At 43.4% G+C, this 25,077-nt stretch overlaps 1 protein-coding gene across 11 annotated transcripts in view; it reads right to left on the bottom strand.

Moving 5' to 3' along the window:
- The window catches only part of LOC129711148 (transcription factor 12-like), a 128,095-nt gene that overhangs the window by 74,895 nt on the left and 28,123 nt on the right, over positions 1–25,077 (bottom strand). For 10 of the 11 annotated variants that reach the window (XM_055658592.1, XM_055658591.1, XM_055658593.1 and 7 more), the window contains 2 exons: positions 8,166–8,242; positions 6,516–6,618 (listed from right to left, as the gene is read on the bottom strand). In XM_055658592.1, coding sequence (XP_055514567.1) covers positions 6,516–6,618; positions 8,166–8,242 — 180 coding nt within the window. Of the gene's footprint in view, positions 1–6,515; positions 6,619–8,165; positions 8,243–24,128; positions 24,243–25,077 lie in introns of all 11 variants that reach the window. The other variant, XM_055658597.1, reaches the window with a different exon arrangement.

Here is a 25,077-nt window from a genome sequence, read left to right as displayed (position 1 = left end):
GACAAGAGGCAAAAGAAATTGAACGATTAATGCATGTAAATCTGAGATGCTGCGAACAGGCCCCAATGGCATTCAAGTTTAGAAAGGGGGCAACGTTTTATAGATGAGCTCCAGCCTGCAAGGTGGAAGATGGGAGAATAGCAAGTTGCTGTTAAGTTTGAAGAGAGAGAAAAATTGAAGAAATGTTGGCACAAGGAACTGAAAATGCTGGTATGTTGGGCAAAGAAACAAAGTGCTAGAGGAACTCAACAGGTCAGGCAGCATCCGTGGAGGAAATGGACAGGAGACATTTTTGGGTCCGTGATCCTTGTTCAGACCCAATTCAGTATGAAGGTTCCGACCTGAAAGGTTATCTGTCTCCGTGGATGCTGCCCAAGCTGCTGAGTTCCTCCAGCGCTTTGTTTTGTTGAATGAACGAGACAAATACTTTGAGAAATGGCAACTATGATCATTCAGGTGATCAATGGAAGTTAAACTGCAAATAAAGTTGAAAGACAAATTTACCGTCACAACGCTGTACGACAAAAGTTTGTTGTGAACGAGCCGTTATCTGTACATCTGCTTTTTAAAATCAAGAATCCAATCCACAGGTACGATTTAATCAGCAAAATAACTTCTCCATTTCCCTATTCCACCTTCACTTGGTGGAATTCCTAGAGGTCGAAATGATCAAAATCCAGCATGTGAAGGGCCAAGAGATATTTTCCTTCGACAATGCAGGGTAAGACAGTGATATTTAAAAAATCTTCCCCTTGGCATAACAATTTAATCACTCCAGGAGCAGGTGCAAAGCAGCCGCATGGCACTGCACGGTTTTCCCTAATCCACAGGGAATTCACACATGGATACTCCCCAATTACTCTCTGCAAATCCTACATGACAAACATCATTCACACATTTTACATGGTCGCCTACATGTTCTGCATCCATCGTAACCACACGGCTACATTCTTGAAAGAAAAAAAAACACTGCAACGAGGAAGAGATCTCCTGCTCTGAACTATTTACACTGGTACAAAAAAAAAAGCTGTAGTGTTCACTCCACAGCAATGTCACAGATACACTCCTCTTGTTAATTAACCTACAAGATTTAACAAATTGGACAGATACATGGATAGGACAGGCCAAGAGGGATCTGGGCCAAACGCAGGCAAGAGGGACCAGTGTAGATGGGACATGTCAGATGGTGTGGGCAAGTTGGGCCGACGGGCCTGTTTCCGCAATGTCTGATTCTATAACTATAAGATACCTTGGAGAAAGTGCAGGTAAGAAAAAGTGCAAGGATGCAAGGAGGATGCAATGTAAGCTAATTCACCCCTTTTGAATTTCATACCAATACTACATTTCTGTTTATGGCAGATTGCTGTCCATAATATTTCCGACACTTTGAAAATACTTTATAAGCTCCAAAATCAGTCAATTTTTTGTAAACATGAAAATACAAGTGTATTTTTTAACTCTGGTCTTAATACAAAAGGATACTGAATTTGTATAGTTGTTTCAAATTCAAATGGTTATTTTACCCAAATTAACTCCAAAGTAGACTTATGGTGTAAGCGATGGGTCTGATGGATGGGTCGAATGGCCTAACTCAGCTCCCTTCACTTATTAACATGAAATCTGCTTGGCATATGCCAACCTCTCACCCCAGCACCATTAACACAATGCTGTTTGTGGTCACACCATGTGCACAGGTCTATTTATATACATAACCATCACTAAACAATCGACATCTTTTGGAGTTCGACCGCACCATGATAATCAACCAGTGACGATGGGAAAGATTGAGGGATAAGGGCCAAACATGGGCAGGTGGGACTAATGTAGATGAGGCATCTTGACCGACATTGGCAAGTTGGGCCAAAAGGACCGTTTCCACGCTGTGCGACCCTGATCCTATGATAACAAAAGGGCTGTAATTTCAAGTATTCCATTTGTTCAAGCTGCTTGCCTCAATTGTGACATATTGCACTCCCTGGGGCCCATTTTGTTTTAATAAACATTAAGAAAAGGCCCAGTAACAAATACAGCATTTGTTCCAAGTTATTTACTGTGGTAACATAGCTTTTTCAGCAAGTCCCTCAAGGTGTTTGCACGGAGCATGTGAGGAGTTGATCCCAAAACGCTAGACTCAGTGGGGAAAGTGCCAGGTTCCCAATTGGCAGTAATAAGTTTCAAAGGAGCTACAGAGCATCTAATTAGGGAAAGCTACAGAGCCCGAGAAAAGGCAGCAGACACGTGTCAGAAGTGACAGGAGACTGAGAATGCACAGTAGAAACAGTCAGAACACTTAAACATGGTTCTGAAATGTATCGTGTATCAGTAAAACATAGAATGGAGATGGCAATTCGGTTCAGCTATTTAAAACACGAGGATGGGGCAGGGGGGGGGGTCCAAACAAAAAATAAATAAATACAATACAGCGCGACCTTCAGGGTGTACTTGGCAAAGATCAAAATACTGCAAAACACTGGGGACGTCACAAAGCAGATCAGAGCCAAAATAGTTACTGTGGGAGGAAAAGCAGCTTAGGGCTGTCAGAGATTTTTCATTAGTTATGCTTCATGTATGATGGCATGGGAGCCAACTCGAGTAGAAAATTGCAAGCATATACCTCTGAGGAACATTTCCATGAGAAATCAACTGCTTTCCCCCTTCCAAATATGGAATACTTTTCCACTTTGACTGATGGAAAGATACGGCATGCAAACGGGCCCTTCGGCCCACGCCAACCTCCAATCATACTGGTTCGTTGATATCCCACCCTCTCATCCACTCCCTACACACTAGAGCCGATTTACAGAGGCCTTTTATTCCACAAGTCTTTGGGATGTGGGAGGAAACTGGAGCACACGGAGAAAACCCACCCACAGAGTCATAGAGCACACCCTTCGGCCCAACTGTGTCGGAAGGAACTGCAGATGGTGGTTCAAACTGAAGATAGACACAAAAAGCTGGAATAACTCAGCGGGTCAGAGAGCGTCCCTGGAGAAAAGTTTCCCTTTTCCCAGACTTTCAGTCTGAAGAGGGGTCTCGATCGAAACATCACCTATTCCTTTTCTACAGGGATGTTGGCTGACCCACTGAGTTACTCCAGCTTTTTGTTTTCACCTTCGGCCCAACTGGTCCATGCTGAGCAAGATGCCCCATCAACACTGGTCCCATTCGCCCATGTTTGGCCCATATCCCCTCTAAACCTTTCCTATACATGTACACATCACACAGTGTCACCAAAAGAATGTGCAAACTCTACAGACAGCACTGGAGGTTAGGACTGAACCCAAGCCTCTGGTTCTGTGGGACTGAACCATTGTGTCACCCTCATTCCATGTTTAATTCTGAAAACTGCAAGAGGAGTGCTAGGGGCTAGTGGAGTCAAGGGATATGGGGAGAAGGCAGCCACGGGTTATTGATACGGGACGATCAGCCATGATCGCAATGAATGGCGGTGCTGGCTCGAAGGGCCGAATGGCCTCCTCCTGCACCTATTTTCTATGTTTCTATTTTAGGACAGTGTGCCTTTGACATGTCTCCTTGCATCGCCCGATAAAATGAAAATCAACACTTTTGCTCTTGCCATCAATGTACTTGCATTACAAAAAGCAAAGTTCATCACGTCAGCCTAGGCAGTAAATTGCAGTACATTGGGGTCCAGATGCTTCAAAACGTAGCTCTCCAGAAAATATTTATGTTAGCCTCTTAATTACATGGTCAACACTGCACACCTTCTGCTCAACGATTCTTCAGACATAAAATACATCAGCTCCAATTACAAGCCAGCTTTCCTGCAGCCTTGGAAAGCCTTAGCAGAACAATTCTAGCTCTGGATTAGAGGAAACTTTTTTTTTTCCCACCACCTTCAATGTTTACCAATTCTTTGGGCAGAGTACAAGAGGAAAGCCCTTTATCAAACTACATCTCCGCTATACAAGTCTTTGCAAAAAGTGCTGAGTGTAGGAGTAATGCCCCTGTCGCACTTAGGAAACCTGAAGGAAACCTCTGGAGACTTTGCGCCTCACACAAGGTTTCCGTGCGGTTCCCGGAGGTTGCAGGTAGTGGAAGCAGGTAGGGAGACTGACAAAAACCTCCGGGAACCACACAGAAACCTTGGGTGGGGCGCAAAGTCTCCAGAGGTTTTCGTTCATGTTTCCCAAGTGGGACAGGGGCTTAACTCAGCGGGTTAATATTTGAAAAAAGACCCCGATTCGAAACGCAGCCTACCCAGGTTTTCCAAAGACGTTGCCTGACCAGCTGAGTTACTCCATCAATTTGTGGTTTGGTTTGTAAACCAGCACCTGCAATTCCTTGTACCGACAAAAGTCATCAAAACCTGGCTTGTCGATTGAAAGATTCAGAATAGGAATAGCCTTCGGCCCACCGAGTCCATGCCGATCATCGATCACCTGTGCACACTAGTTCTGTGACCCACTTTAGCTTCTACTCTCTACACACCAAGGGCAATTTACAGCAGTCAATTAATCCACAAACCCACTCAGAAACCGGAGAGCCACGAGGTCAGAGGGAATATGCAAACTCCACACAAACAGCACCCGAGGTCAGAATCGAACCAGAGTCTCTGGTGCAGTGATGCAGCAGCTCACCCTAACTGCCACCCTATTCTTTTCTGTGGTTCTTTATACATGGGATTCCCCATATTACAAGTAGCTTCACAGGTGGATACTTAGACACGGGTCAGATAATTTGGATAAATTATAAGGCACGGCAAACAAAAGGGAAGTTTTAATAACAGGCTACTTTAAATGTCTACATGTCTACGAGCTGCCCGTCCTTAACTAAACTCTTTAGCCAAAAGTCACGCCTATAACACAGGCTATACAAAACACATGAGCCATTAGCTGGCAGAATGTCAAGGCAAGAGCAAATCCTTCAGGCTTTTGCAAATACCAAATGCCTCTGGCCTTCAATCTTCCACAGGCTACCACCTCAGCCCGAGCCTAAAGTTGTTAAAGCTTTGCAGTTTGTGAACCCCGACCTTAACTTCCTCCTCCTCGGCCAAAAATCAATCATAAAAATCCTTTATCACCTTTGGAAATCTGCCTCCATCGCTCCTTTCCAAACGCCGGGCAACATACTTTGATCATCCTGCAGCTGCCTCTCTCTCCAGCTCCACCTGCTAGCTTCCAATTTCAACCGCTATAAACCTTCAGACTGCCGTTGATTTTTTTTTTAAAGTCCACTTTAATATTGCAATGCATCACCCGACTTCACTGATATTCAGTTGTTATTTGCAGCCAAGAGAATCCACCAAGAGACCCATTCTTATGTTTAAATTCCTCTTCCAAAGCTCTGTCATTCATTTCAAAATCACCAAGAATTTCTCCATTCTGAATATAGGGCCTTGGATCTATTCATTTTTTAAATGCACCAATTAAAGGTAATTATATGGCTAGACACAGCAGGTCAGGCAGCATTTCTGGAGAACTTGTGATGTTTCAGGTTGAGATCCTTTCTCAGACTAAAATAACTGAAGATCTGCTCTTGCACACCCTAGACGGAACTAGGACAGAGTTCCCTGGTCCTCACCTCAACAGCCTTCACATCCAACATATAATTCTCTGACATTTTGTCACCTCCAATGTTATCCCACCATCAGAGTTACTCCAGCGCTGGTCAACATTTGCAAACCAGCATCTGTAGTCCCTGGTGCCTGCTGTTATATTTCAGCCAGAATCATATTTACTAATGTAAAAATATTTGATAATCAGTAGACAATTATCAAGCAAATCCAGTGTGAAAATTAATTCTTGTACGGATTTCATTTTTGGCTATTTGGGCAATGAAGGTTCGAAAAACATCTTACAAAATAACCTTTGAATAGTCTTGTCTACTACAAGTGTGACCACTTCATCCAGTCAGAAGTCCTGTATTTAAATGCGATTTGTTAAATTTCTGCAATGCAACAGAGTGAGCAGTACTTTTAGAAATGAATACATAGGGAACTGCAGATGTTGAGGAAAACAAAGTGCGGGAGGAACTCTGGATTAGGCAGCATCTGTGGAGGGAATGGGCAGAAGACACTTCAAGCCAGGACCCTTCTTCAGAATTTCACATTCCTTCCCTTAGCCAATGTCTCTGGATCCAACTCATCGCACCACTTCTCAATTTGGTCTCAATTTGTGCTGAATGATCCCGACGCAAAACATCATCTGTCCTTTCCCTCCCCAGATGCTGCTCGATTTGCAGAGTTCCTCCAGCCCTTTACGTTTCGCTTTTAGAAAAATGATCCCCTGCAGAACATAAAGGCCGATCCCCGCAACTGATTGTAGATGTACATTCTTTGTCATACAGTTACAAAAGGAGAATTGAAACCAGCTTCTAAGAACTATGCATCCAGAGGTCTACTAATGAGCAAGGCAGTTATTGGAACAAGTATGTAAAACTTGTTGCCCAAAGAGGAAATGCAAGCAACAATCCACATTAATAACACTACATCCTGGAAATTTGAGATCTGCCAGAAAATATAGGAGCAAAAAAAGTTGTATATTTCTGCTCACCGACAAGGCCAGGGTTCATGAAGGATGACGAAGAAATGCCATCGTTTGATGATAGCTCTCTGTTCGATGTGTGATCGCTGTAGTGGGAACCTTCGCCATAGCTCTGTTTAAGGAGAAGGAAAAAAATATATATATATACTAGTCGGACCACATACACACAATAAAAGCAAGTTTCACAGTTGTAAACTTAAAACATAAGCGCACAAGTTCTTTAAAAAAAAAAAAACCCTTGGCATCCAAGAACAAACTTCTGTGCCAGTCTTTTGTAATAATTTAACAACTTCCATTTGCTTAGCTTGCAAACTTTGATCAACAGCAACAGCCCACTCGTAGACTCGATCGCAAGGGGCGGATTTCACTAACTCAGGCAAGTTGTGAGACAGAATTTCTATGGGAAACACCCGGAAATGTTTGACAAAGCAAATAGTTTAACATTTTGAAACTGGGTTACAGCTGGCCTAATATGCACTACCCAGATATTTGTTTCATTTGATACAGTGACAATTAATCGTCACTTCAGAAGTCTTTCAGCACTAGAATACCTCACTTTTGTAATGATACTCATTTTTCTGATTAACAAATGCTGTCAACTCAATAGTATGCTCGGCTTCATTGAGCACAAGGGTCATGATGCAGCTTCATAAGACTTTGGTTGGGCTGCATTTGGAGTATTGTGCATAGTTCTGTTGATCCCATTCCCGGAAGGATGTGGAGGCTTTGGGGATGGTGCAGAAGAGGAAGGAGTATTAGTTATGAGGAGAGGTTGTAAAAACTTTGATTAGTTTTCTCTAGCACGTTAGAAGGCGAGGGGAGATCTAATAGAACTACATAAATTTCCGAGAGTCGTTGATAAACAGTCAGAACCTTTTCCCCCTGGGTGAACATGTCAAGGACTAGAAGGCATATTTTCAGGGTGAGGTGAGCAAAGTTTAAAGGCAACGTGCAGGGCAAATTTTGTTTTACAGAGGGTGATGGGTGCCTGGAACACACTGCCACAGGTGGCGATGGATATGGCAGATGATTGTGGCGTTTGAGAGGCTTTTGGATTGGCACTTGGATATGCAGACAATGGAGGGATATGGATCATGTGCAGTAAGAGGATATTAGTTTAATTTATCATGGTTGGCATTGACATTGTGGGCCAAATGGCCCATTCATGTGCTGTAATTTTCTATGTAACTATTTCTATGTATACAACTCACAAGAGCATAATTTATAAAGTATGCTGATCATATCAGGCCATCTCTCCATGCATGACAAATCTAGATCATGCGTGATTATAAGAAGCTTTTCTCCCCCCCCCCCTCCCAACAAAATGCTATAAATAAATAAGCTTGAAGAGAGTCTGGTGAAGGGGAAACTACTTGTTGGTTTTGTTGACCAGTGGGATTAAAAGGATTGCAAAATAAGTGGGCACACCTTGCAGGTGAAATTAATATTTAATCTGATACCGAAAGTGCATGTAAATAATGATTGCAAAATATAAGTAAACATTGAAAACAAAATTAAAGCATCTCACATTTTTAATAGCCCCCCCCCCCCCCCCCCCCCCCCATTTATTTATTTATTTTTTAAAATCGCAAATTAAGGAAAGAGCCTCCAGCTATCTCATTGTTCAACCTGTTATGATGGTAAACAAGCTGGACTTACCCTCGGTTGCTCATAGGTTGGACTACTATTCTGTCCGCTTCCTGCCCACGGACCAGCACCCGATCGCTCATCCAAGCCTGCAGGTTAAATGAAGATTCAATTAGCAGGATAATTAAAGAAAATCAAACTCTGCTCATTTCACCCAAACCCCCCCCAAGAAAGGCCATTTAACCTGATACCAGTTCTATGAAAGAGCAGTGCAGCATGTCCCATTACCCTGCCCTCCTCATAGCCTTGCAAATTAAAGACAGAAAAATAGGAGCAAGATTTAGCCCTTCAAGGCTACTCAATGCAATGATTTGGATGCAATCATACACGGCAAGATTAGCAAGTTTGCTGATGATAGAAAAGTTAGTGGTTTTGCAGATAGTGAAGATGGTTGTGAAAGACTGCAGCAGGATCTGGATCGATTGACCAGGAGGGCGGAGGAATTTAATACAGAAAAGTGTGAGGTGTTGCATTTTGGGACGTCGAACAAGGGCAGGACCTACACAGTGAATGGTAGGCCTCTAGGTAGTGTTGTAGAGCAGAGGGATCTAGGAGTACAGGTGCATGGTTCCTTGAAAATAGAGTCACAGTCATCAGTCAGAGTATCGAGTATAGAAGTTTCGAGGTCATGTTGCAGTTGTATAAGACGTTGGTGAGACCGCATTTAGAATATTGTGTTCAGTTTTGGGAACCATGTTATAGGAAAGATATTCCCAAGCTTGAAAGTGTTCAGAAAAGATTTACGAGGGCTAGGACTATGTTGCCAGGACTAGAGGGTGTGAGCTAGGTTGAGGGAGAGGTTGAGTAGGCTGGGTCTCTATTCCACACAGCACAGGAGGATAAGGGGGGGGATCTTATAGAGGTGTAGAAAATCATGAGAGGAAGAGATCGGGTAGATGCAGAGTCTTTTGCCCAGAGTGGGGGAAATCGAGGACCAGAGGACAAAGGTTCAAGGTGAAGAGGAAAATAGTTAATAGGAATCAGAGGGGTAACTTTTTCCACACAGAGTGGTGGGTGTATGGAACAAGCTGCTAGAGGAGGTAGTTGAGGCTGGGATTATTCCATCGTTTAAGAAACAATTCCAGATGCATGGATAGAACTGGTTTGGAGGGATATGGACCAAGCGCAGGCAAGTGAGACTAGTGTAGCTGGGACATTGTTGGCGGTGTGGGCAAGTAGGGCCGAAGGGCCCATTTCCACACTGTATCACTCTATGATTCTATGGACGATCCTCAAATTCAATACCATTTTGCTGCAAGGAAAGACCAGGGAATGACCAAGGTGTGAATGGGCCTACAGCACCCAAGAGACAGAACATTTCCGGCGTCTTATTTCACCCTTCAAGTTCAGAATTAAACTTAAAGTTTAAATGGCATGGAGGATCTGAGACTTCAACCAAAAAAAGTACAGGAAGGTATTTGAATCAGCGAGTTAACCAAGAACTGAACATTCGACAAGACTAGAAGTCCAAACAATGAGGGAAGATAGGCCTAAAAATAAAGGGCAAGCTTACTTTTATGACAACATTTCCTAAGGGCAACATGCCTTTTGATTGCCTTTCCTTAGCAAAGGAATGGGATACGTGCATGTTACCACATCACTACGTTTGTGCCATGATATACTTTAACAGCTGACCAGAAGATAAAACACCTTCACAATCTACAGGTTCACAGGAAACAAACATGGATTCAAGTGTTCTGGCAAATCTCCTTCATCCAAGCCATGTTAATATACTCAAAACACCAATCAATAACTGTTAGAAGGAGGATATTTGTCAGTGGATCGAATGTTTGGCAATTTGCAAATATTTTTACAAATATTTCCTAACAGTCAACACTCCCCCTCTTGAGCGTAGGATGGGACTACAAACAAACCAGTGAAGCCAATCCTAGTCATGCAGCATGGAAGCATGCCCTTTTTACTAATCTTCCATGTTAACCAAGATGTCCCCTTTAAGCTAGTAGGTTTACCTACATTTGGCCCATATCCCTCTAAGCCTTTCCTATCCATGTACATGTCCAAGTGTCGTTTAATTATTGTACTACCTCAACTACTTCCTCTGGCAGCTTGTTGGGCCATTTACCCACCACCCTGCTTGAAAGATTTGCTCCTCGGGTTCCGATGAAATCTCTCCCCTCATCTTAATCCTATGCCCACAGCTCTTGATCTGCCTTCTTTGGTAAAATAGACACTGCACATTCTCCCCGTCTATCCCGTTCATGATTTTATTAATATATATGTACACAATTTGGTCACAGATTGACCACAACTGAACTCCTAGAGCATCCTCACCAACGTCTTGTACAACTGTGACAACGTCCCAACTTCTGCATTCCTTGACCGATGAAGTCCAATGTGCCAAAAACCCTTTTCACCCCCCTATCTACCTTTGATACCAAAAGGTGTCAGGAGTCCTGAGGAACTAAGTACTTGTGCTCCTGGATCACTCTATGCACTACCTGGTGTGAAAAACCTTATCGAATGTTTCCAAACACATGGGTTCCCACAAAAGAGGACAGAGAACCAGAGGAGACACGTTTAAGGTGAGGGGAAAGATTTAATAGGAACATATGGGACATCGTTTTGCACAGGTGGGTGGGTAAATGTAATGACTTGCCAGAGGAGGCAGGTACTATAACAATACTTAAAAGACATTTAGACAGGTACACGGATAGGAAAGCTTTCGAGGGATATGGGCAAAACACGGGCAGGTGGGACTAGATCAGTGGGATATCTTGGTTGGAACGGATGGAAGGGCCTGATTCCATGCTGCATAACTTTGTGACTAAAAGGACCGATAACAAAATGAAAAAAATGTTTCATTTTTAACAAACCAATGCGTTTCTTAGTTCTTAAAACTAAGTATTTTAGTTTAGAGATACCACGCAAAAACAGTCCATTCAGCCCGTGCCGACAAGCGATCAACATACTACACACTAGGGACAATTTACAATTATACCAACCCAATTAACCTATAAACCTGGATAGACACAAAAAGCTGGAGTAACTCGGCAGAACAGGAAGCATCTCTGGAGAGAAGGAATGGGTGACGTCTCGACCCGAAACGTCGCCCATTCCTCCTCTCCAGAGATGCTGCCTGTCTCACTGAGTTACTCCAGCTTTTGGTGTTTACCTTCAAATTAAACCAGCATCTGCAGTTCTTGACCTCACAGTCTCCATCAGAGGAAATAGACTATTGACTGACGTCTATTACAAACTCACTGATTCCCACATCTATCTCGACTACACTTCTTTCCACCGTGCTTCCTGCAAAGACTCAAATTCCTCTGTCTACGCCGCATCTGCACCCAAGATGAGATGAGGTGTTCCATACTAGGACATCCGAATGTCCTCATTTTTTAGGGAACAGAGGAGGTTCCCCTCTCCCATCATAGACGAGGCCCTCACTCGTGTCTCCTCGGTACCCCACAGCTCCGCCCTTGCTCCCCCTCATCGCAACAGAGACGTAGTCTCCTAGTTCTTGCCTTCCACCCCATCAGCCGTCGCATACACCACATAATCCTCCAAAATTTCCGTCACCTCCAACGGGATCCCACCACAAGCCACATTTTCCCATCTCCACCCCTTTCCCCCTTCCGCAGAGACCGTTCCCTCCGCAACTCCCTGGTTAACTCATCCCTTCCCACCCAAACCACCCTCTTCCTAGGTACCTTCCCCTGCAACCGCGGAAGATGCAACACCCGTCGCTATACCTCCTCCCTTGACTCTGTCCAGGGTCCCCGACAGAAACCGGAGACCCGGAGAAAACCCACGTGGTCACTGGAAGAATGTGCAAACTCCGTACAGACAGCAACCCTTAGTCAGGATCAAACCAGAGTCCCTGGCACTGTGAGGCAGTGACACGACTACTGCGCCATCGCGCCGCCCGTTATCTGTCAAATAATTTTTGACTGAATTTTTCAGCACACCAGGACAGCAACAAAAGTATTCTCAGGAGTGACAACATTTTCTGCAAGTCCCCACCACATATTTGCATCAACCCTGCACTTATGGTAACTGCTGACGACGAGAAGTGGGGGCGTGAAAAGAGCAAGCTGCAAGCGCAAATTGAGAGGGGGGGCTGAGAGGCACGCAAAGTGAAAGGAAGGATCAGGCTTGGTCGGTGGGTGGCTGGTCTGTCAAAGCAAGCGCACGTACAATGAGTCACTGGGAAGTGTTATCAACGTACACAGCAAGGGGGTGAGCTTAGAGTGGGTCAGCTTTCTGGGAACTGGTAACCGCAACACATGCTGTTAATTTGATCTCAAGTTGAAATCAGTTCACAGAAAGCATCAAAACACCGAAATGTTATTTCTGGTAACCCTTGGTTAAAAACTATAAATCTTTTACTCATTAGTACATGGCACACATATATTGATAATTTAATCTTGCAATAAGTAACAATCTGAAGGAACTCCTGTTACCCTCCACATTTTCTCCTTTAATTTGAGGTGGATAAGATTTTTAACAAGACCAGGCAAGCTTCTAATACCACAGTAAAAATGGCATTGCATGTGCTCTATTATTCTGAAGGGTCTCGACCCAAAACGTCACCTGTTCCTTCTCTCCAGAGATGCTGCCTGTCACGTTGAGTTACTACAGCATATTGTGCCCACCTTCGATTTAAACCAGCATCTGCATTTCTTTCCTACACATTTTCATTATAATATTTGTTCTCTGATGGAGCAGCAGAGTGGCGCAGCTGCTGCCTCTCAGCGCCAGACCTAGGTCTGATCCTGACCTCGGGTGCTGTCTGTGCAGAGTTGCACATTCTCCATGACCCCGTGTATTTCCTCTAGGTGCTCTGGTTTCCTCCCACATCCCAAAGAGTTGCAGGTTTGTAGGTTCATTGGCCGCTGTAAAACCCCTACCGTGTAGAGGGCAGATGTGAAAGTGGCATAACATAGCACTAGTGTGAACGGGTGATCAATGCTTGCCCGTGGAATTGGTGGGCCGAAGGGTCGGTTTGAATGCTGTATCTCTACACTGTAGTACTCTTCACTGCGTCACCCATGGATTGCTTCACATTGGGATCATTTAGTCTATCAGCTTGAGCTCGGAAAAGCCACAAGAGTCATGCCAATCTCAGCAAAAATACTTCAATTTGCAGGGGGCCATCTGTATGCTGCTGTAACCAATACAACATGGGCCAGCTCAAATGCAATCACCGCTTTAACATTGGCAATGCAGCAACAACATGCCCCTGGCATTGGTAATACCACGTGCACAAGACTGCTTGCGATCACTCGACATCCACCCATTGCAAGACACAAGAGGCACTATGACTGAGGTACATCATAAACAGGGCCATGGCTAAAATCCAAAAGATCAAACGCAGCGCCAGAGACCCTGGTTCGATCCTGACTACAGGTGCTGTCTGTATGGAGTTTGTACGTTCTCCCTATGACATGTGGGTTTTTTTCCCCTGATGCTCCAGTTTCCTCCCACATTCCAAAGAGTGTACAGTTTTTTAGGTTAATGGCTTCCATAAAGATTGTAAATTGCCCCTAATGAGTAGGATAGTGTCAGTGTATGGGGATCGCTGGTCAGCATGGCCGAAGGGTCTGCTTCTGCTCTATCTCCAAATTAAGCTAGCTGGTGACACAGCTACTGCACGTGGCCGACTACACTGAAGATTCTGGGACGTTAGTGAACGTTTAGGCTTATTATTCTCACATGTAAGAGAAACAGTGGAAAGCCTTGTTTTGCATGCTGTCCAAACAGATAATACTATACATAGGTACACAAAAAAGCTGGAGAAACTCAGCAGGTGCAGCAGCATCTGCAGTTCCTTCTTAAATACTATACATAAATACATTCAAGTCAAACTCTAGTACAATAGACAGATCAAAGGGGAAGATACAGAGTGCAGAATATAGATTTCGGCATTGTAGAGCACCAGTTTTGTGTAAAGTTCGATTTTCAAAAAGGTAAATCGGCAGTGCCCTAATTTCTGGAATGTCCGTTTACAAGTTTGACAACAGAGGGTCAAAATCTGAGCTTGGCAATAGCGCATATTCAAGGGGTAGATTCAGAGTGCGGAGCAGAGAGGAGAATCTGACCGGGTGGATTAAGTAGTCTGCATTCCTCGACCCCCCCCCCACCCGAGGCAGCGTGGTGCAGATGGTGTCAATGATGACAAGCCTGGCCCGTGCGACGGACTAGCTACATCTACAACTCTCTGCAATTTCTCGCTGTCTTGGGCAGAGCTGTTTCCCAACCCAAGCTGTGATGCAACCTAACAGAATGCTTTCCATGGTGCATCTGCGCAGGCGTATAAGAGCGGTTGGAGGCATGCCGAATTCACTCAGTCTCCTGACAGTCACATCAAAATGGTTGGTCCACGACAGATCATTGGTAATATTAACTCCAAGGTACCCTAGCCCCTCAACCATTTCCATTTCGGCACCATTGAGGCCGATTGGGGCGTGTCCACGATGCTACCTGAAGTCAATAATTAGCTCCTTTGTCTCGCTGACATTACCCAGACACCGTTATTAAAGAGGGAGAGCACGAGCTCTTTCTAGGTTGGCCTACCTCTGATGTTTTACCTTTATTTGGGCACCGAATGCAGCCAGCAACTATGATCACCACCCCCAGCTTTCAATGGACTAGAGTATTAACAAGAATGGAGTCACACAGAACAGCTCAGAAACAGATTGAGGCAAGTTCTCTGAAAGATCTGACAATTAACAAGCGACATCAACACAATCTAAAAAAAGCTTACCATAATCACATTAGGAAACTTTCCATAATGCAACATCAAAATCCAAAAACTCATTCCACAAAAATAAGCAACTAGCCTGAAACAATAATAAAAAAAGTCCTAGTGCAGAGTTTTGGAATGCTATTGCACTCAAAAGTCTATGCCAAGTCTGGCAGTGTCGTACAAACTTTAACGCTTTAGCATGTTCAAATTAAGGCAAACTTAATCTGCAAGTATCAAAACAAAATACTGCCAGAATCAGTCGGGTCAGAGAAAGAAACAGCAACACTTCAAGTCTCATCAGCCCAAGCAGCAAGGAACCCCCAAACACCAGCACAATCCACATGTAGAAACAAGGAACTGCAGATGCTGGCTTACACTACACTACAGGACAGTGCAATAGCACCTCAATGGGTCAGGCAGCATTTCTCGAAAAGATGGATTAGGGCGTTTTTTCAGACTAAAGAAGGTTAAGAAGAAAGCTGAAAAGGGGAAGAGGCAGAATAAAGCACAGCAGGTAATAAATGGACACAGCAAGAAGGGGAGGGGAGGGGGGGGGAGAATGGTAGGCTGATGGCTGGAACAAAGGCCAGACATAAAATCAGGTGGTGCGAGACAGGATTGGAGACAGAATTGGTCCAAAACTAAGTCCCAATTGATTGACCTACTAAGTATTTAACTTGTCAGAACTGTGCAGTTACACTTATCAAAGACTATCTATTTGAAAGTTCACCTTTCCTGGAACATCATCCTCCCCCACCACCCACTCAGTCCACGTGCTGCCATTATCAAGATGGGGTCGTATCGTACTTTTCCCAAACACCCTATTGATTAACTCGTCAAAAACCTCAATCATACAGCACGCAATTGAGTGCTTTGTCCATGCCATCCAAAATGCCCCATCTACGCTAACCCCACCATTCCCCTATTCGGCCCATATCCCTCTAGGACTTTCCAATCCATGTACCTGTCCAAATGTCTTAAATGTTGTTATTGCACCTGCCTCAACTACCACTAGCAGGTCCCTTTCCGGAATACATATTCCACAAAGTTTATGTTTCAAAGGTGATTTATGGAATATTACCAATAAGCAAACATGTAGAGTAAATCTTATTCTTTGTATAGCACAAGTTTGAGTAACTTACTGGCAATGCCCATTTTAATTCAATAATAATAATTTCCACTCATTAGTTTCCTAATATATGCCTCTCTCCCTAACATTATGTGCCATAGAACACAATAAAATGCAGCACAGGAACAAACCTTTCAGCCCACCATGTCTGTGCCAAACATGATGCCAAGATAAACTAATCTTCTGTCTGTACTTGATCCATACTCATGCACCTATCCAAAAGTAGTGATACAGCATGGAAAACGGCCCTTCGGCCCACACCGACCAGCGACCCCCGCACATTAACACAATCCTACACACACTATGGACAATTTACACTTATACCAAGCCAATTAACCTACAAACCTGTACGTCTTTGGAGTGTGGGAGGAAACCGAAGATCAATGAGAAAACCCATGAAGTCACAGGGAGAACATACAAACAGCACCCATTGTCAGGATTGAACCCGGGTCTTTGACACTGCGAGGCAGCAACTCTACCACTGCGCCACCATTTCTACATAAAAAAACATGCCCAACATCTCCTTTAAACTTTGCCCGTCTCACCTTTGAGATTTCCAACCTGGGCAAAGGGAAAGACCTTAGGATTGTTTTCTTGTTGGTTTGGGCTTCGTTCGTTTAGAATTTATTTTTAATACGCCAAAACTGTACACGATAGCGCTACAATTTTTGGACCACCTTACAGTTGTCATGTGGTGGTTTGTATCAAGTTTCGTTCAGATTGATGTTATATTTCAAAAGTTATTCACATTTTTTAATTTGCAAAGCCCCAATTTGAGGAAAAAAATTATTCTATCTGCACTGGCACTTACAGCTATGACATCACAATGGGAATGTAGCCCTGCTCACTACAATGTTGCTATCCCAGGACACCGAGTCCTGCCAGCCCTAGCAATTGCAAGCTACAATGTTGCAATCCTTTTATTTTATATTTCTGGCAGCAAGGGTTCAAAAGAAAGTTTAATGAGGTACTTTAAAAAATATATATTTCTGGCAACAAGGATTTTTTTTAAAGTTTATTGAGGGAGGGACAATAAGGGGAAATGAGCCGACCCTACGCAGTTGGGGGCTATGGGTGAGTACTAGAATATTGCGTTGGAGGAACAGGTGGAATATAGCGTTTGGGAACAGGTTGCGTTGTGGGACCAGGCCTCTCGTGGGGGCTGTGGGTAAGTGGTGGAATATTGCATTGGGGGATCAGGCCTCCCGTATGACAGGGACCCTCTAGATAATTCTAAATGTGTGTGTGAGTGTGATCTCTGATTCGGTGATGTCCTCTAATGACGCCAAAATGGTACAGGATAGCGCTACAATTTTTGGACCACCTTACTCACAATTGTCATGTGGTGGTTTGTATCAAGTTTCATCAGATTAATGTTATATTTTACAAGTTATTCACATTTTTAACTTTACAAAATCCCACTTTGAGAAAAATGTCTCCCACCTGCGCACTGGCAGTTACAGCTATGACATCACAATGGGACCCAAATCCTCGCTGGCTCTTCCCGCAACAATGTTGCAATCACAGAACACCGAGTCCTGCAAGCAAGTTTTTAAACTGTGGAGGGGGGGGGGGGGGGGGGGGGGGGGGAGGCAGGGGAAGTGCAATTGGATTTTTTTTTAAAGTCCTGGCGGCAAGTGCAATAGGGAGGCTGAAGAGGAAGGGGAGGGAGCGCTGGGGTTTAAGGGGAAATGAGCCAGTTGGGGGCTATGGGTGAGTGGTGGAATATTGCATTGGGGATACGGGTCGCGTTTGGGGAACGGGTGAGTGGTGGACTATTGCGCTGGGGACCAGGCCTAGTAAAACAAACATTACCACAAGCCTTAACGGTGCAAAGTGTCCTCCCACAAGCACTTGCTAATTGTTTCAAAAATGTAGAATAACAATTTACAAAAGGATTCTTTAAATATACCCTCCCCACAGTAATGCACTGAATAAATGGGAAATGAAAAATAACAATTCTCCTTTAGAATTAGACGGAAAAAAAGACTTCCGTTTAAAAAAAATCTGCGCTCTGGTCTGTTAAACAGGTCACAAAGTTGTTGCCAAGTTTAATTCTTGGCAACCTGTCTCACCAATTACAAATCACCTCTAGTGTTTAAGTGATCAGATTCCAGTTGCTGTGGTTAGTGGGGAAATTCCTCGGTGGTATTGGCCAATGCTGAAATTGTGTTTCAGAATAGTAACTTGTTACATCAGTGACAGAAATAATTCAAAAGACAGATTCCCCGAAGAAGAAACACTCATAAAGCAGCACAGAAATACGCAGATACTAGAGAACTCTAAAACCGAGGTGAAGATAAACATGTACACGATACTTCACTCCATGGTATAACTAAACACTAAACCTTTTGAGGGGAGGGCAATGTGGGTTATGGAGACAAGAAAATTCAGATGTCAGAATCTTGAGCAAACCCCAAAGTGATAGAGGGACTCAGTCGGTCAGCCAGCATCCAATTTCTTTAGCCACAGGGTGATGAATCTATGGAATTTTATTGGCATGGATGGCACCGGAATTGGCATGGATGGTGGTGGATATTTATAAAATAAAGATTGCTGGGTTCTTGATTAGTAAGGGTGTCAAAGGCAGGAGAACGGGGTTGAGAGGGGAAAAACAGATCAGCCATGATTGAATGGCAGAGCAGAAGGGCTGAAGGGCCTAATTCTGCTCCAGTGCCTTTATGTTCTTATCTGAAGGGACAGGCAGCGTTGTGTGCCGGGACCCTTATCAGACCCATGGTGGCATAAGGAATGTGGGTAATGTTGGCAAGAATACCATTTAATGTATGGAGATGGGTCCCGACCCAAAACATTACCTACCCATGTCCTCCAGAGATGTTGCCCGACCCACTGATTTACTCCAGCACAGTTCCACACAAAATGCCAGTATCTGTAGGTCCTTGCGCCTACATTTATTGACCATCACCAATTCCCCACCAGGTGGGGCTGTGGAGCCAACTATGTCAACCATAGATCTTCTAGTTAAGGGAAGGTTCTCACATTCTTGGTAGTTCGGGAGTTTCAGGATCTAGAGGCTTGACAATGCAGTAAGTGTGGTATATCCTGGGCAGGAGGTGGTGATGAGCACATTCAGATTCCCCTTCAAGTTGCAGTTTAAAGAGGAACCTGCATGTGTCAGTGTCCCCATTCACCTGTCATCACTGCCTTGGGCATTGGAGATCAGCTGTCAGGCACATATACTGGAGCATGCTGGATGTGTAGCGTACAAATGCTATTGTCACTGGTTGAGGTGATTTTGTGAATGAATGTACTCGGTCACCACAAATCTGTTTAATGTACACCATTCACTAAAACAGGAGATAAGCCAACATTGCTTTAAATCAGCCTGGCTTTATAGCAACTGAATGGATCGTAAAAGCGGTCTCACTACATATAGTTGAAATTTGAACCTGTGCAATTCATTTTATGTGGACTACACTTCAAGTTACGTTTTCACTGAGCAGGTCAAACAAGAACTGCAGACGCTGGTTCATACCAAAGAAAGACACAAAATGCCGGAGTAACTCAGCGGGTCAGGAAGCATCTCTGGAGAAAAGGAATAGGACATATTTCAGGCCGAGACCCTTCACACCTCATCCTGATGAAGGCTCTCGACCCAAAGCATCACCATTCCTTTTCTCCAGAGATGCAGCCTGACCCATTGAGTTACTCCAGCATTTTGTGTCTATCTTAAGTTAAATTGTATATTTCGTTGGTTCTCCCCAAGTAAAATCCCAAACAAGCCCAGTTTTATGAAAGGACATCTACGAAAAGCAGCAGATCAGAACATCGAACTGGGTAAAACATGCTGGACTTGGTGCTGTTCAAAGGGTGACAATACGAGTTGAGGTTTTTGGCTGATTTTGGCGCACCCAGTTAGAGCACAGAAACATGCCTCCCACAGCCTTCCTGCACCTCACCTTTCATTTCCCCAACTTCCCCATGCCCAGGGGAATCTTAAAATAACAAAAACTATTTTAAAACCAGTTCTAAGTCAACGGTTAGAACTAATCTTGTCAGTTTTCTGAAGGGACTCAAACTGAAACGCCCTGACCTGTTGACAGCACTTTATGTCTTTTTTGGTAAACTAGCAGGCCGGCACAGTGGCGCAGCAGTTGAGTTGCTGCTTTACAGCACTTGCAGGGCCGTAGACCCGGGTTCCCACCCAACTACGGGTGCTGTCTGTACGGAGTTTGTGCATTCTCCCCGTGACCACGTGGTTTTTTTCCGAGATCCTAGTTTTCCTCCTATACTACAATGATATACAGGTTTTGTAGGTTAATTGACTTGGTATAGTGTAAATCATTCCTGGTGTGTGTAGGAGAGTGTTGATGTGCAGGGGTCGCTGGTGGGTGAGGTCTTGGTGGGCCAAAGGGCCTGTTTCCGTACTGTATCCCTAAACTAAACATTTGCAGTTACTTGTTTCTATTTTTCTGAAAGATGAGGCAAGACCACCACTAGAATTTTCTAATAACTGACACAAAGGAGTCTCTGACATTTAAAATGAAAGCTGCACACAGCTTTCCCAGTGTTACCGCAATATTTAGTTCAAGCAAAAGCAAAACTCACTGGTGGAGAAGACCAGTCACAGAGGGACTGGAATGCGGTGCTGGCTCAAAGGGCTGAATGGCCTTCTCCTGCACCTATTGTCTATTGTGGCCACACTAGATGGGTCTGACTACCCCTTCAACTTGATGTACCCATGCCCTTTCTCCACTGCTGGGCATCAGGCTTGGCTCAGAGCTCACCAGGGCAGAAAGTGAGAGTTGAAGGTCTGTTCTCAAACTTCACCACATAATCTGGCTGACATTTCAACGCTGAAAACTCCCAAAAATTCCATGGAGTTAGAGTTAAAGAACAAACAATTTCCAAGGCTGCAAATAGTGAGAAGACTGAAGGTCAGACAGAGCAAGGATGATTGAGAAACTTTTGGCAATAAATGGTGTTCAGCGGTTCATCTTAAGTATAATTACCCCCTACCCACCGCACCTTTCTACCCAAATCATCTTGCTTTTATGCAGGAAAGCACTTCTGAAAATTAAGATAGTGGTAAAAATTATAAATATTTAATCTTTGTTTGAATACCAGCACACAAGATTTGATACAGCCATTGTAGAATCAAGATATGCTTAAAAAAAAGTTTTCCCCACATCATGAGGTCTTTAAAATGCATATTAAAAATGGACAATTACACTCAAATGGAATTTCAAGTATTTAACTCCTTACTAGATTTTACTACGAGACATCTTTATTACATTGATTTAACAACCATGACCATAGTGGAATTTGAGACAAATAAAGTCAGAAAACATGTACACCAAAGCAGATAATCTAATTGTTAAAAGTGTACAAGGAACTCAGATGCTTGTTTATACAAAGAGCTGGAGTAGCTCAGCGGGCAGTCAGCATCAGACTGGTGAAGGGTCTCGACCCGAAACGTCACCGATCCCATTTCTCCAGAGATGCGCCTGACCCATGGATAGAATGGATGTGGAGAGAATGTTTCCGCTGGTGGGAGAGTCTAGGATTAGAGGTCATAGCCTCAGATCTAAAGGACGTTCTTTTAGGAAGGAGATGAGAAGGAATTTATTTAGTCAGTGGGTGGTGAATCTGTGAAATTCTTTGCCACAGAAGATTGTGGATGCTAAGTCAGGGGATATTTAAGGCAGAGATAGATACATTCTTGATTAGTACGAGTGTCCAAGGTTATGGGGAGAAGACAGGAGAATGGGGTTAGGAGGGAGAGATGGATCAGCCTCGATTGAATGGTGGCGAAGACTCCAATGGCCGAAAGGCACAATTCTGCTCCCATCATTTCTGATGTTATGACCTGCTGAGTTACTCCAGCTTTGTGTCTAGCTAACCTAATTGTTAGGTGCCTTTACTTTGCTTATGACTGAACAAATCCATTCATAAACTTCAATGTACGAGATGAGCGATTAACTTGAAATGATAATCTTATAGTCATTGCATCATGAATGGTCAGAAAGGAACAACAGCAGTAAATCTCTCACACACACACTTTATTTCAGTGGGAACCTGCTCTATAAACATTGAAAATCTCTTGAATTTGTCATTCACCCTACCACATGCAAGTAAACCAATGTGCATTTAATGACCAAAGCAAATGAGATACTCCCTGCTGTCCCTCAGAACTCCGAAACTGCCACTTGGAGGTTTTTACAAACATTGCAATTTATATTCTGGTTACTGTAAAATTTAATCAGCACTAGTAAATCACACAGTCAAACTTTAATAATTTAAAGCATTGCTATCTGGTTTGGTTAAACAGCAAATTGGTGACATTGCATTAACTAGCTTCTATGCTCAGTAAACATGCAGCTAAACAATCAATGCCCTGGCATTTTGCATTTGCTATGGAACTCCTTGAAAGCCTGTCTGCCAACATTACGTTGTGCCAAATTGCAGTTGTACTGCAGTTGGTGGGAAGCCAAATTGAAAAAACACAGATCAGGAAATTTGTCAGACCACCTTTAAACTTAGTTAGAAAAACAGAAAACAACCCATCAATTCTGTTCCAACACTGGAAACGTCAGTGACTGCTTCTGTCCTTTGCAAAACTGGTAAAATAAAAAAAACAAACCCAGCTGTCCATGTTAGGTTCGGGAACTGATGTTGAATCACATCAAGTAAGGAGGGGGAAACATCATGTAGAATTTATAAGCCCACGCACCAAGTTTTTCCTCTCAAATACAGGCAGGTTTACAGCCATCTTGATAATAGAAATTCACAGTTATAGATTTAGAAAATCATATCCAAAAATTTGGGAAACTGAATAAAATTTGCTCTTGCAGAATTTATTTATAAACATAATAAATCAACTAAATTTTTGCAAATTCATGCTTCTTGACACACATACAGATGACATGGCTTCACATTATGGAAGATCGTGACACAGGGACAACCCCTTACCTCCTGTAACTAGGGAGAGAGAGGGGGTTTCCACCTGCACAATTTTGGGTAATTCAACTCTGCTCAAGTACACTCAATTCTTTCCTCAATCATTTCAGTAAAAACCTGCTGCTGGTTACAAAAAATCCTGAATATTTAGACAAGAATGGAAATTGAACTCTCTCGCCCCATCCTCTCCATTACCAGATCTTACAAGCCTTCAATCAATATTCGGAGAACTATGCAAACAAAGATCTCTAGCTGAATATCGCTGAACAAATCTTAAAATGCTCCATAGGTCTGCTGAAATATGGGAAATCCTGACATATGCATTAGCAGGGTATTCTACTAGAAGTCAGTTCGGAAAATTAAGATAAAGCAATCACATCAAGTTTACAGAACTAAATATTTTCATAAGTTCATAAGTTATGAGTGCAGAATTAGACCATTCAGCCCATCGTCTAATCTGCCATTCGACCATGGCTGATCTCCCTTTCCCTCTCAACCCTTCTCCCGCCTTCTCTCCATGACCCCCGACTACACACTTAACCATTGTACATGATTCCTGGGTTGGTAAAAAATATATATAATCAGGGTTAATGTCAACAAAAGAGTTAAATGTACATTTTATTGCCCTTCAAGAAATCTGAAAGCTAACATAATTTATTCACATGGCAGATGCTTTTAAAGATATTGACGCAAAAAGACACAAATATCATACATCTTGTGAAGTCCAAGATAACACATTTAAACCATTCACTATTCAAATCTTGGAAGGTCTGGAAGCCTTATAATGCGAACAATAATTATAACCTCTCAACATTAAATGCACTTGCAAATGATATCCCCAATCCTTTAACAACACTGATCGAAAATATCTAAATTTTACCCCTTTCCTGATTAAGCTTGGAACAAATAAAGCAACAAAAAATCCACCAAATCAGATGAAACGCTGTTTGTTTACTACACCCATTACATTAAATTCAAAGATAATCCGATGTAAAACATGTCCATCCCAGTCAACCTCAATTACTTCCCGTATTGCAAGCAACTCGCCAGAACCTGAACACAGCAGTCCATCCCATCGCATAATTGTAAACATGGTACTTTCTACTGTACAGCAATCCATCCAAACAGCTTTATATTAATTTTACTCGGGGCAGCTCAGTGGCACAGCTGGTAGAGCTGCTGGCTCACAGCACCAGAGATATCGTTCGAAACTGACCTTGGGTGCCGTCTGTGTAGAGTTTGCATATTTCCTCCCACATCCCAAAGACGTGCAGGTTTTGTAGGTTAATTGTCCTCTGCAAATATCAATGATAACATACTACCATTGGACCTGCAAACATTAGTAAGGAGTTTAAAAACTCAATTGCTTCAAATGCTCCAAACCATAAAAGCAGGCTTATTAACACAAATGCTTTCTAAATATCTCCATTGCTACTAGATGCTTCTTGTACAGCCATTTCCAACGTAAAAGTATTTAAGACACTTGTCCAGAACCCAAAAAAAAAAATCACACAAGACTGCAGCATGGATACGCTCTCGAAATGAGGGAAGTGTGAACATTCTCGATTACATTATTACTGAGGTGCAGCGCACAGGCCTTGAACCTGGTGAGACGCAGGAGAGGCCTGGCCAGGACTCACCCCACAGAGGCCCAGTCCCTCCACGCACTAGAGCCTCCCAACCGCTGCAGATTATTTATTAAGATTTGTACTCGCTAGAATTTAGAAGATTGAGGGGGGAAATCTTATAGAAACTTACAAAATTCTTAAGGGGTTGGACAGGGTAGATGCAGGAAGATTGTTCCCAATGTTGGGGAAGTCCAGAACAAGGGGTCACAGTTTAAGGATAAGGGGGAGATCTTTTAGGACCGAGATGAGGAAAAGTTTTTTCACACAGAGTGGTGAATCTCTGGAATTCTCTGCCGCAGAAGGTAGTTGAGGCCAGTTCATTGGCTATATTTAAGAGGGAGTTCGATGTGGCCCTTGTGGCTAAAGGGATCAGGGGGTATGGAGAGAAGGCAGGTACAGGATACTGAGTTGGATGATCAGCCATGATCATATTGAATGGCGGTGCAGGCTCAAAGGGCCAAATGGCCTACTCCTGCACCTATTTTCTATGTTTCTATGTCTAAGATGGCTGATCCGTGGGCAGTTGCTGCTGGGACG

Source organism: Leucoraja erinacea, chromosome 29 (assembly GCF_028641065.1).
Source record: "Leucoraja erinacea ecotype New England chromosome 29, Leri_hhj_1, whole genome shotgun sequence".
Classification (NCBI taxonomy): Eukaryota; Metazoa; Chordata; class Chondrichthyes; order Rajiformes; family Rajidae; genus Leucoraja; species Leucoraja erinaceus.
The sequence above is the reverse complement of the archived record's forward strand: the minus strand, read 5'-3'. Positions and strand labels throughout refer to the sequence as shown.